Raw genomic sequence first — 13,391 nt, 5'->3', positions numbered from 1 at the left:
TGCATCTCCTCCATTTTCTGCTAATCTGGCCTAGCCTCCTCTGCCCTCAGACACAATAAATATCAAATCCCCCTTATCCTCACATCCTCACCAGCCTCTGCATCCAGAATCAGGATTTATGGTCATGAACAAGTCGTGAGATTCAGTGTTTTGTGGCAGCATCAAAGTGCAAACATTTATATTATAACCATCTTACAACATTACTATAAAAATAAAAATAATAATTCTCAAAAAGTCATTGATTATTCAGGAATCTGATGGGGGAGGGGAAGAAGCTATCCTTGTGCCACTGAGTGCTCGTCTTTAGGCTCCATCTTGCACTTGAACCCCTTCATCTCAGGTGCTTCCTTCTCCTGGGCTCTCTGACCGAGGAGAGAAGCCTCTTTACCTACTTGCTCATCCCTCTCTGGATTGCAATGCTGTTGTCTCTCATTCCATCCAAACTCCAGATGGCATGGGACAGTGTACTTCAAGGGGATAGAAGTAACTAGCAGAAAGATTAGGAGAGGGATAAGGATGTAAATAGGGTTGTAAAGAGAGCTTTTGGCATATTGGCCTTCATAATTCAAATTACGGAGTATATATATAAAACCATATAACATTTACAGCACAGAAACAGGTCAATTCGGCCCTTCTAGTCCATGCCGAACACCTTCTCCCACCTAGTCCCAATGACCTGCACCCAGCCCATAACCTTCCATACACCTCTTCCAAATATCCTTAAATATTAAAATCATGCCCGCATCTACCTCTTTGGCTGGAAGCTCATTCCACGTTCCCACTACCCCCTGAGTGATGAAATGCCTCCTCATGTTTCCCCTATACTTTTCCCCATTCAATCAACATCCTCCAGTTTGAATCTCCCCCACTCTCAATGGAAAAAGCTTGTCCACATTTACTCTCTGACCGCCTCATAATTTTAAGTATCTCTGTCAAATCACCCTTCAATCTTCGACACTCCAGGGAATAAACTCCCTGCTCAACCTTTCTCTGTAACTCAAAGCCTGAAACCCAGGCTACATTCTTGTAAACCTCCTCTGCACTTTCTCTCTCTATTCTGTTTATATCCTTCCTATAATTCGGCGACCAAAACTGCACATAATATTCCAAATTTGGCCTCACCAATGCCCTATACAACTTTAACATGACATCCCAACTCTTATACTCAACACTCTGATTGATGAAGGCCAACATACCAAAAGCTTTCTTCACCATCCACCCTATCTACATGTGACTCCATTTTCAGGGAGTTGTATATCAGAATTCCTAAATCTCTTTGTTCTACTGCACTCCTCAGTTGTCCACCATTTAACGTGTTTGACTTTTGCTGAGTATTCCTTCCAAAATGAAGCACCAAACATTTATCAATATTAAGTTCCATCTGCCATCTTTCACCTCACTCTTCTAACCGGCCTATATCCCACTGCAAGCCTTGAAAACCTTCCTCACTGTCCACAACACCACCAATCCTAGTATCATCTGCATACTTATTAATTTAATTTACCACCCTATCATCCAGATCATTATAACAAACAACAATGGACCCCGAACCGATCCCTGAAACACTCCACTAGTCACCAGCCTCCAATTTGACAAACAATTTTCCACCACTACTCTCCGGCATCTCCCATCCAGTCAGTGTTAAATCCATTTCAACATTAATACCTAATGATAGAACCTTCCTGACTAACCTCTACGCAGAACCTTGTCAAAGGCTTTGTCCATAGAGACAACATCCACAGCCTTCCTCTCGTCAACCTTCTCAGTAATTTCCTTGAAAAATTCTATAAGATTTGTTAAACATGATCTACTATGCACAAAACCATGTTGACTACTCCTGATCAGTCTCTGTCTATCCAAATAATTGTCTATTCCATCACCAAGAACACTCTCCATTAATTAACCAACCAACCATGTCAGACCTATAATTACCTGGCTTACTTTTAGACCCCTTATTAAACAGTGGAACAACATAAGCTACCCTCCAATCCTGGGACATTAATGTAAAGTTGTATAAAACATTGGTGAAGCCAAATTTGGAGTATGGTATACAGTTTTGGTCACCGAACTACAGAAAAGATATCAATAAGATAGAATGAGTACAGAGAATATTTACTGGGACATTGCCCGGACTTCAGGAACTGAGTTACAGGGAAAGGGTAAACAAGTTAGGATTTTATTCCTTAGAGCATAGACAAATGAGGGGAGATCTGATCGAGGTATTTAAAATTATGAAGGGTATAGACAGAGTAAATGTAGATAGCTTATTCCCACTGAGGTTAAGTGAGGTACAAACCAGAGGACATGGGTTAAGGATGAAAGGGGAAAAGTTTACAGGGAACGTGAGGGGGAATTTCTTCACACAGAGAGAGGAGGGAATGTGGAATGAGCTGACATCTGAAGTGGTTAATGCAGGCTCAATTTTAACATTTAAGAAAAATTTGGACAAGTACATGGATGGGAGGGGTGTGGAGAGATCTGGACTGAGTGTAGGTCAGTGGGACCAGGCAGAATCATAGTGCAGCATGGATTAGAAGGGCCTGTTTTCTGTGCTGTAGTGTTTCATGGGTCTATGTTGAGAGTCTGAAACTCTATCCAAAATGGTTGGTAGAGGCAGAAGTTTCCTGCTGATACCCCCACTACCCCCAAAAATGTCCTTGGATGCATACACGAGGAGATGCAAGCTGTAGAGCAGTGGTTCTCAACCTTTTTCTTTCCACTCACATACCCCTTTAAGTAATCCATATATCATCGGTCTCACTGATCAGTAAGGGATTGCTTAAGTTGGTCTGTGAGTGGGAAGGGAAAGTTGAGAATCACTGCTCAAGACCCAATTGTTACTGAAATATGTTGCTTGAGAAAATTTTTTATTGGCCCATTTCCTTTGGAGTTATGAAACCTTGGACATACCAAGTCAATGAGGTACGATTAAAACTGTGGTTTTCAAACTTTTTCTTCCCACCCACCTTAAGCTATCCCTTCTAAATAACAGAGCACCTATGGCATAGGGAATATGGTATGTGAGTGGACCTCGTGTGGGAGATTAATCCACGAAGACAAGACTGCAACGACTCCAACTCTGCCCTTTCTCAGGGCAACAAAGCAATCCGGCCATCCAGCGGTAGTCTCACCATGCATCCTCTGCTAGATCTTCTGCATTGAAGTCCCCTGCTTTACAGGCCAATGGGCCTTTTGCATCCTTGCTCCTTCGATTTGGGGTGTTAAATACAATCTGCTAGAGGAACTCAGTAGGTCATCAGTGGGAGAAAAAGAAGGGTCGATGATCTGAGTGAAACCCTGTATCAAGATTGTGTTTAGAAGATAGAATACTACAGCACAGTACAGGCCCTTTGGCCCTCAATGTTGTGCTGACCCATTTATTCCTTTAAAAAAGTACTAAACCCTCCCTACCCCTTAGCTCTCCATTTTTCTTCCATCCATGTGTCTAAGAGTCTCTTAAATTCCCCCCCCCCACCACCACCCCTGGCAAGGCATTCCAGGCCCCCACAACTCTTGTGTAAAAAAAACTTACCCCCTGATGTCTCCCCTAAATCTCCCTCCCTTCACACTGTACAGACGTCCCCTGGTGTTTTCTACTCTTGCCCTGGGAAACAGGTGCTGGCTGTCCACCCTATGCCTCTCAGAATCTTGTAGACCTCTATTAAATCACCTCTATTAAGTCACTTCCATTAAGTCTCCTCTCATCCTTCTTCACTCCAGAGAGAAAAGTCCCAGCTCTGCTATCCTTGTCTCATAAGGCTTGTTTCCCAATCCAGGCAACATCCTGGTGAATCTCCTCTGCCCCCTCTCCATAACTTGCACATCCTTCCTGTAATGAGGTAACCAGAATTGAAAACAATAGCTTCAGGTTCAGATTCCAGCATCTTCAGCGCTCTATGTGTCTCCAGTTTGGTATCTAGGGGTTACCTCTCTGCCTTCCATGATCCAGCATTTCTAAGACTTGGTGAACAGAGGCTCATCCCAATGGAGTTTCTCTCTCCATGGGACAGCTTTCCCTTGGCCACTCTTCAAGAACACTGAGCAAGAGTAGACCACTCAGCCAAGCCTGCCCCAACATTCAGTCTAACCATTTTAAGATATAAGTGCAGAAATAGGCCATTAAGCCCATCAAGACTGCCCCTGCCACTCAATCATGAGCTAATCCATTTTTCCACTCAGCTCCACTGCCTGGCCTTCTCCCCAGAACCTTTGATGCCCTGGGTGATCAAGAACCGATCAACCTCTGCCTTAAATACATCCAATGACTCGGCCTCCACAACTGCCTGTGGCCACAAATTCAACAGATTCACCACCCTCAGGTTGAAGAAATTTCTCCACATCCCTGTTCCAAACGGACGCCCTTCAATCCTCTTGTCCGAGACTCCCCCCGTTGTGAGAAACAACCTTTCTACATCTACTCTGTCCACACTTTTCAAAATATTTCAATACGTTCCTCCCTCATTCTCTTGAGTTCCAACGAGTTCAGACCAAGAGCTGTCAAACTTTCCTCGTATGATAACCCGTTCACTTCTGGAATCTTCCGAGTGAACATCCTCTGAACCCTCACAGCTTTCCTGAAGTGAGGAGCCCAAAACTACTCACAATACTCCAAGTGAGGGCTCATCAATCCCTTGTAAAGTTCAACATCACATCCCTGCTCTTATAGTCTATTCCTCTTGAAATGAACGCCACAGGTGGTCTGCTGACCTCCTCTGTGCCAATACCCAGTGATCCTCAATTCTTTCAAATATTTATCTATCTCCACCTTAAATATATCTCATAATGCAGCCCCCTATTACCCTTTGGGGCTGAGAGTTCACAGAGATTTGCTGCCCTCTCCATCTCACTTTTAAATGACCAATCTCATCATCCTCCAACTCTGCCCCTTTATTCATCCCTCTCCCATTAGTGGAAACCTCAACAACTCCTCTGTAAATCTGCCCTTGGATCCTGTACGTTTCCTTCTTCTCAACTCCAAACAGTCTGCCTCTTATCAGATAACTCTCTCACTGCAGACACCACTGTCTGGAGCCACGTAGGGTCAGTTCGACAGGAGGTGGGGTGGGTCTGAGTACTTACATTCGACGCGATATTTCTCCATCTCCTGAACCTCGGCGACGGACTCGCGCAGGTCACTGGCAAACCTCGTGCGATCCTGGACACTGGGGGCATTGAATATGATGAGGATTTTCTTCTCTGCGCTGGGGATGGACGAGGCTAATTTGATGCCATGTGGATAGTCTGCGATGGAAGAAAGAAAGGAGAGAGGGGTCACAACAGCAGGCGAAACAAAAATGGCCTCAGAGCTGCCACCAATATGGTCTCCCTTGCCCACGACCAATAAGACTATCCCTTTCCATGATCAACAAGCCCACCGATTTCCACAGGCAATGGCCACAACCAACTGGATGACCCTTTATGCACAATACAGTCTCTCTCGAACAAAATGTGGATGGTGAGCTGACAGCCTCGCTTACAGCCATGCCCAAAATAAGCATGTCCGCTGTGGTAAGAATACAACACTGGAGAAATTCAGAAGGTCAAACAGCATCATTTGTATAGCAAAGACAAAATCAATGTTTCAATCTTGAGCCCTTCATCAAGGTATGAGCAAAATGTAGGCAGGCGTCCAAACTAAATGATGAAGGGGAGGGATGGGGGAAGGAGCACGGTCCCACAGGCAGGACATCAGGTGGATAAGGGAGGGAGGGCAAACCAGTAAGCAGGGGTGGGGGGGGGGGGTAAATGGCTCTGTGAATGGAGAGGGAAGGGGGTGGAGAGCTGTAGGAAAGGAGACAGAGGGATGGGGAAGGGCAGAACGGGGAGTGGGCTAGCAGGAACTGGAGAAGCCGATGTTGATGACATCCGGTTGGAAAGTGCCCAGATCAGACTGAAAATTAGGTGTGGTCTTGGTGGGACAGTGCACAAGGCCATGAACATGCATGTCAGCGCAGGAGTGGGGCACAGCATTGAAATGGATGGCCACTGGAGATCCCTGTCACTGATGGGGACAGAGCAAAGGTGCTCAGCATTTCAATTCCACGCCCCACTCCCGCGCTGACATGTTTGTCACTGGCCACATGCACTGTCCCACCAAGACCACCCGTAAATTGGAGGAGTAACACTTAATTTTCCACCTGGTCCCTCTCCAACCAGATGACATTAACGTCGACCACGCCAGACCACTCCCCGTTCTCCCTCCCTCTCCCTCTCCTTTCCTCTAGCTCTCCACACTTTTCTCTCTCCATTCTGAGCCAACCCACCCCCCCAACCCCATTTGCTGGTATGCCCTCGCTTCCTTATCCACCTCTTAACTCCTACCTGTGGGACCCTCCCCTGTGCCCCACCCCCCCACCATTTTGTTCAGGCTCCTGCCAACATTTGTCCATTGGCTCAAGACCGAAGCACCGGCTGTGTATCTTACGCTGCTTTACCTGCTGAGTCGCTCCGTTTTGTGTTTTTACTTCAACCACGGTATTTGCAGAGTTTTGTGTTTTACATGTGCCCACTGTGGTCGCAGCTTTCCTGACTATGGGCAGCATGCCCACAGCAAACACGGGTGCCCTTTTCCCCTGCCAGTGTGGCCCACAGCAGCAACCACCACAATCCTGGTGGTGCAGGAGCCAAAGGCTGTGCATCCATTGGCAGGTCAGCGAGCTGCATTTGACTCATTCTCTGTGCAGGAAAGCAGTGAAAGGACTGGAGCACACCTGCTCTCCCAGGCCAGCCAAGGTTTAGCCCCCTTCCCCCCCCCACCCCTTCCCCAGAACAAGTGGAGGATGGGGCTTGAGTGGGACTTACAGGCATTCTGAAAGAGATTGACCTTCATCTCATGCAAGGCAAAGGACTGGCGGAAATTGTAGGTCACTGAGATCTTCTTCTTCTGAAAGACTTTGGTGACCTGAGAGAGGTAGGGGAGAAGGGTTAAACCAGGGTGGGGGGGAGAGAGAGAGAGAGAGAGTAAATGTGGGAAAGGAAGGGGGGAAGAAGAGTTAAAAGGGAGAAAAGTGGGAGGGCAGCAATGGAGAGTAGGAAGATGGAGAAAGAGAGAGGAGTATGGAACAGAGGGAGGGGAGAGAAAGAGCAAAAAGTAAAAGAGAAAGAGCTGATTGGTGGGGATAATGGGAGAGAGAAAGAGGGTGAACGGAGATGTAAAGAGAAATGGAGAGAGGGAGGGAAGATGAAGAAGTGGAACTGGGGGCTTGGCTGGATCACAGTTTAAAAGTCAGGCGCTACAGAGTTACAGAGCAGGAAGTGGGGCTGTGGCAGTGAGTACTCACCACCAGCAGATCATTGAAGAGGAAGACCTCTCGCTGGTGCAGGCCAGGTTTCTGAGGCCTGTTTGGATCTGGCACCTCGTAGAGACGGCAGCAGCACACCAGCCTTCGATGAGGCAGCGACAGTACCTGGGGAGCAATCAGGAGCTCGGATCAGCGAAATGCTGACGTGCTGAGGGAGCTCTGTACTCTGTCCAACACTGAGAGCGGGTGAGGAGACAGTGCAGAGGGAGCTTCACTCTGGGTCTGACCCCATCAGTGAGTGACGTGACAGTGCAGAGGGAGCTGCACTCTGTGTCTGACCCCGGGGAGTGTGTGAGGGGATGGTGCAGAGGGAGCTTCACTCTGGGCCTAGGCCTGTGAGTGTGTGAGGGGACGGTGTGGAGGGAGCTTCACTCTGTGTCTGACCCTGGGGAGTGTGTGACGAGACGGTGTGGAGGGAGCTTCACTGTGTGTCTGATCCTGTGAGTGTGTGATGGGACGGTGTGGAGGGAGCTTCACTCTGGGTCTGATCCCATGAGTGTGTGACGGGACGGTGCGGAGGGAGCTTCACTCTGTGTCTGACCCCGGGAGTGTGTGATGGGACGGTGTGGAGGGAGCTTCACTCTGGGTCTGATCCCATGAGTGTGTGACAGGACGGTGCGGAGGGAGCTTCACTCTGTGTCTGACCCCGTGAGTGAGTGACGGGACAGTGCGGAGGGAGCTTCACTCTGTGTCTGACTCCAGGAGTGTGTGAGTGGATGGTGTGGAGGGAGCTTCACTGTGTGTCTGATCCTGTGAGTGTGTGATGGGACGATGTGGAGGGAGCTTCACTCTGGGTCTGATCCCATGAGTGTGTGACGGGACGGTGCGGAGGGAGCTTCACTCTGTGTCTGACCCCGGGAGTGTGTGACGGGACGGTGTGGAGGGAGCTTCACTCTGCTTCTGACCTTGGGAATGTGTGATGGGACGGTGCGGAGGGAGCTTCACTCTGCTTCTGACCCTGGGAATGTGTGATGGGATGGTGTGGAGGGAGCTTCACTCTGTGTCTGACCCCAAGAGTGTGTGATGGGACAGTGTGGAGGGACCTTCGCTCTATGTCTGACACTATGAGAGTGTGATGGGACGGTGTGGAGGAAGCTTCACTATGTGTCTGATGTAACAGAGTATGTTTTTGGGAGATAAATTGGGAAAGTCTTATTACTGTGAATTGTCTAGTATTGAAAAAGAGACGAGAAAAGGAGGTTTTACCAGAAGCATGTATTCAGACAGTTGAATTTAAGGAAAGCAGATGTTCCAAACCTGGTAAGGATGTCACGGATGTTTTCAAACCTTTTGTGTCAGAGGGCTTGGTTTCAGTAAAAGAGGGGGAATCACAGGTTCCAGTTAAAATTCTTTGAGATACTGGGGCTGCTCAGTCATTGTTGATGGAAAGTGTTTTAATTCTGAATCAAAGGACTGACACAGGGGAGACAACTTTGATTAATGGTGTTGGAGGTGAGGTAGAGTCAATATCTTTTCACTCTATCTTGTGCTAAATTCAGAATTAATTAAAGGACCTGTTGTAGTAGGAGTAATTTTAAAGTTACCCATGCAGGGTGTCTCATTTTTATTAGGGAACAATTTGGCAGAGGGTAAAGTTGGGTCAGTTTTGAGATTAACAAATTGGCCTAGATAGGATGAGGGTAAAGAGGATTGTGAGATATATCCTGCCTGTGCTGTAACAAGGTCTGTGACTAAGAAAATAATGAAAGCTGAAGAAGATCCAGTTGATAAGAGACTTGCCCAGTGGTTCTGAAGTACTTTTGAAAGAGCAGGGTAATTGTGAGAGTAAAGATTTCTTTGTCAAGGAAAGAGTTAATTCAACAACAGAAATCAGATACAGATCTTGTTTACTTAAGGGACAAAACTGTAAGTGAACAGGAGATTAAAGAAATGGCTTGTGGATACAACTTGAAGGGTGAATTGTTAATGAAACCTTATTTAGAGGAAAATGGTAGTGGAGAACAATCTGTATCAGAGGTGTTAGTTGTTGACAGGGTTGAGGAAGTTATGGATCATAAGATTAAGGAAACAGGATCTTGTGAGGGTAACCTTAAAGAAACCATGGTTCCTGTGTGCCTGTCGAACTCAGATTGGAGTCCTTGTATTCTGGTACCGAAACCAGATGGAACTGTTAGGTTCTGTACAGATTACAGGAAGGTTAATTCAGTGTCTAAAACAGATGCTTATCCTATTCCGAGAATAGATGACTGTATTGATAAAATTGGAAAAGCTAAATTTCTTACTGAGTTGGATTTTGTAACTCCATCGGTTTATATGAGTATAAACCTTCTGGCATGAAAAATGCCCCACAACATTCCAAAGGATGATTAATTTGGTAATCCAAGGGTTAACACATACAGATGCTTATATTTATGAGTTGGTCACAAAAAGTGACACATGGGAAGAATATCTAAGAGAATTGGACAAATTGTTTGCAAGATTATCCAAAGCAAACTTAACTGTTAATTTAGCAAAATGTCCATTTGCAAATGCCACTGTAACATACTTGGGTCATGTCGTTGGTCATGGAAAAGTTGCACCTATTCTAGCTAAGGTGAATGCAATTTCTGAGTTTCCTATTCCCAATGGCAAGAAAGCAGTGAGAAGGTTTTTAGGAATGGTAGGATATTATAGGAAATCTTGCAAAAATTTTGCTGAGGTTGCTTTTCCTTTAACCAACCTTTTGAAAAAAGGGGAGAAATTTGTGTGGACTAATGTTTGTCAGATAGCTTTAGAAAATTTAAAGGAGATGCTATGCCATTGCCCTATGTTAAAATCTCCTGATTTTGACAGATCATTTTCTTTAGCAATGATGCCAGTGAGGGAAAGCAGGTGCAGTTTTATTGCAAAAACATAATGAAATTGACCATCCAGTTACCTACTTTTAAAAAAACATTCAATGTTCATCAAAGGAACTATTCCACTATTGAGAAAGAACTGTTATCTATAATATTTGCTCTGCAGAATTTTGATGTATATCTCGGTTCCTCTCATGAACCAACTGTGATATTTAATGACCACAATCCTAAAATGATCATGTATAGAAATACTCTCAACATTGAGTTACTTTATTATAACATGTTCTATGTTGCGTATTGTTATCTCTTTAGTGATTTTAGTAATAACTGAATGTTAACTGAAGAGTTAAAATTCCTTTAAAGGGGGAAGGTGTGACAGAGTATATAGATGTTTTTGGGAGATAAATTGGGAAAGGCTTGTTAGAATAGGACACATACAAATCCTTTAAAATAGATCTTATTTGAAATACTGGAGCTCTGCCCAATGCAAGACATATCGGGGTCTCAGAGCTTTTGCAAGAGCTTTGGAGAGTGCTCAGAGACTTCACTAATGGATTGTTGTTTACAAAAGGCAACAGATGAAAGAGCATGTCAGAGCCACTGCAGTCTGGAAGAGAGCTTGCTGTTCTAAGAGGGTCATGTCGTTTTGCAAGCAGAGAGAGTCAAACAGGCTTTCTCTCAGAGAGAAAGAGAGAGAAACAGACAGAGAGATCACCTCGACAGTCTTACAGCCAGCACAGTAGCTGGGACTGGAACAGGATAAGCTGCCAAGCTTATTGAAAGCCCCCTTTTGGAAGACGGCCTGGTCAAAGCCATTGTGGTTCATGCAAGAGGAGAGGACTGGCTGTCTTATGTTTCACTTGGAATAAGTGAAACAAAAAGGAACTCTGTGGTGACCTGAAAGAAAAAGGTTATCATCTGGAGAACTCTGAAGGGGCAAGTTTCGTCAGCAAGTCACTGGAGTGGCTGATGGAAGTACATCAGTTGTGGATGTCCTAGAACAACAAATCTTTTTCTGAAAACTGACAAGAACCTTCCTGAGCAGTAACCATTTACTTTTCAAGCTACAAAGCCTGGTGAACTTTATGTATGTTAAATTCTGTACACAGTATAAGAATTGTCTGCAACTTGGAGGAATGAGAAGTGAGATTGGACTGTGAACCAAAGAACTTTTCTGAACTTACACACACATTATATACACGTCCGCTTAGAATTAGAAGGGGATTAAGTTAGGTTCAGTAAGTCATTAGAGATAAGTTAAAGTTTGATTCTATTTTTATGTTTAAAGATAATTAAAAGCAACCTTTGTTTAAGTAACCATTTGTCTTGGTAAATGTCTATTGCTGCTGGGTTTTGGGGTCCTCTGGGCTCGTAACACTGACCCCGGGAGTGTGTGATGGGATGGTGCGGTGGAAACTTTGTTTTGTGTCAAGTCCCTTCTCTACTTTGCCTCCTCTGAGGCCCACTGTTAATACACAGCACTTACCGGCTTCTTCCCAACAATCAGTCGCTCCACAGCTTGGACCTGCGAAACATGGTCATCGTTTGTCCGGAGCTCACGCTTCTGGATCCGGTGGTAGATTCCCACTAACATATCACGCGGAATGTCATCCCCATTGTCCACTCCTGCAGAGCAAGTAAATAGGCCGTGATGTCTACGGAGGCTCATAAACACCCTATTATCATCATTGCTGATGGTTCTGTCCCCAGCCTCACCCCTTGAGGGCTTCTGTAAGTTGTTTCTACTGAGGGGCGGCCACTGTCTGTTGGAGCCTCTCGAGAAAGGCAGCCAAGTTACCCAGGATGGAGTTGAGTGGTATCTGATCAGTGTTGATGAGGGAGGGCCGCACTGTTGGGAGTGGTGGGGCTGAGGGAGGGCTGCACTGTGGGAGGGGAAGGTACCAAGGGAGCACCATATAGTCTGATTGAGGGAGCTGGTATTTTAAAAATTAATTAGCTACACAGCACAGTTACATGCCCTTCCGGCCCACAAGCCCATGCCACCCAATTACAACCCCGTTACACTTTGAAGGGTGGGGGGAAACCAGAGTACCCGGATGAAACCCACACAGACATGGAGAGAACATGCAAACTCCTTACAGAAAGCGCTGGATTTAAAACCGGAATCCTGGCGCTGTAATAGTGCTGCGCTAACCACTAACATTCGGATAAGATTTTAATCTATGGCTGCCTCCAAGCTCCTCACTTCCTGCCGCCACCATCTGAAGAGCTGATACCCCCCTCAGCTATTTGTGGGAAGCAGTGTCAAGGAGATAGGGGTGGGGGGGGGAGGTGGGGGAAGGGTGGGGTCAGTTTAGAAGGCCCCTTCTGGAAGGACCACGAGGTTGCTCCCGGCCACAACACGCCCTCAAATGGTGACAGCCACTCACCCCGCAAGTTCTTGATGAAGTCATCCATCTTCATCTTGCGCTCCATCTTGACGTTGGGGCTGTACATGTCGGTGTTGAGCAGGATGATGGCAAAGGCCAGGATGAAGATGGTGTCAGGGTTGCGAAACTGCCGCACCAGCGCAGGGTTGCAAATGCAGTATCGCTGGCTGTGCAGAGCAGGAGGCATTGTGCATTAGACACAGGCAACACCAGCACAGCTTGGCATCCCATTTAGCTAACAGTACATAGTTCATGGAGGTCGGTGGGGGTTGTAGGAGCTGTAGGGAGTTACAGAAAAAAGGTGTAGGGGCCAGGGGCTACAGTGATAGGGGAGTTGCAGGGCTGGGGGTAGAGTTACAGTGATAAAGAGTTACAGAGACAGGGAGAGGTGTAAGGGAACGGGGGGGTGGGGGGGGTGAAGTAGGGAGAGGAATAGGGGAGCGGAGGGGGTTACAGAGACAGGGAGGGGTATGGGGGCCAGAGGGGGTTACAGAGACAGGAGGGGTGTGGGGGCCAGAGGGGGATACAGAGACAGGAAGGGGTGAAAAGGAAACAGAGGGGGGATACATAGACAGTGAGTGGTGTCGGGGACCTGAGGTGGTTACAGAGACAAGGAGAGGTGAAAAGGAAACAGAGGGGGGGTTACAGAGATAGGGAGTAGTGTATGGGACCTGAGGAGGTTACAGAGACAGGGAGGGATGTAGGGGACTAGAGGGGGGGTTACAGGGACAGGGAGGGGTGTAGGGGACTGGAGGGGGTTTACAGAGACAGGGAGAAGTGTAGGGGACCAGAGGGGAGTTACAGAGACAGGGAGGGGTGTAGGTTACTGGTGGAGGTTACAGAGTCAAGGAGGGGTACAGGGGAGTGGAGGGTGGTACAGAGAAGAGAGGGGTGTGGGGCCA

The 13,391-nt window shown here is 46.6% G+C and overlaps 1 protein-coding gene and 1 long non-coding RNA gene across 6 annotated transcripts in view; one reads left to right on the top strand and one right to left on the bottom strand.

The window, feature by feature from the left end:
- LOC138759191 (uncharacterized) overlaps window positions 1-13,391 on the top strand; it is a 111,809-nt gene that overhangs the window by 80,107 nt on the left and 18,311 nt on the right. The gene's annotated exons all lie outside the window — the stretch shown is intronic.
- The window catches only part of LOC138759189 (IQ motif and SEC7 domain-containing protein 2-like), a 43,499-nt gene that overhangs the window by 14,005 nt on the left and 16,103 nt on the right, over window positions 1-13,391 (bottom strand). For all 4 annotated transcript variants that reach the window (XM_069929244.1, XM_069929242.1, XM_069929245.1 and 1 more), the window contains 5 exons: window positions 12,490-12,656; window positions 11,586-11,725; window positions 7,281-7,406; window positions 6,802-6,901; window positions 5,080-5,241 (listed from right to left, as the gene is read on the bottom strand). In XM_069929244.1, coding sequence (XP_069785345.1) covers window positions 5,080-5,241; window positions 6,802-6,901; window positions 7,281-7,406; window positions 11,586-11,725; window positions 12,490-12,656 — 695 coding nt within the window. The remainder of the gene's footprint in view (window positions 1-5,079; window positions 5,242-6,801; window positions 6,902-7,280; window positions 7,407-11,585; window positions 11,726-12,489; window positions 12,657-13,391) is intronic.

This window comes from Narcine bancroftii, chromosome 3, assembly GCF_036971445.1.
Source record: "Narcine bancroftii isolate sNarBan1 chromosome 3, sNarBan1.hap1, whole genome shotgun sequence".
Taxonomy (NCBI): Eukaryota; Metazoa; Chordata; class Chondrichthyes; order Torpediniformes; family Narcinidae; genus Narcine; species Narcine bancroftii.
The sequence above is the reverse complement of the archived record's forward strand: the minus strand, read 5'-3'. Positions and strand labels throughout refer to the sequence as shown.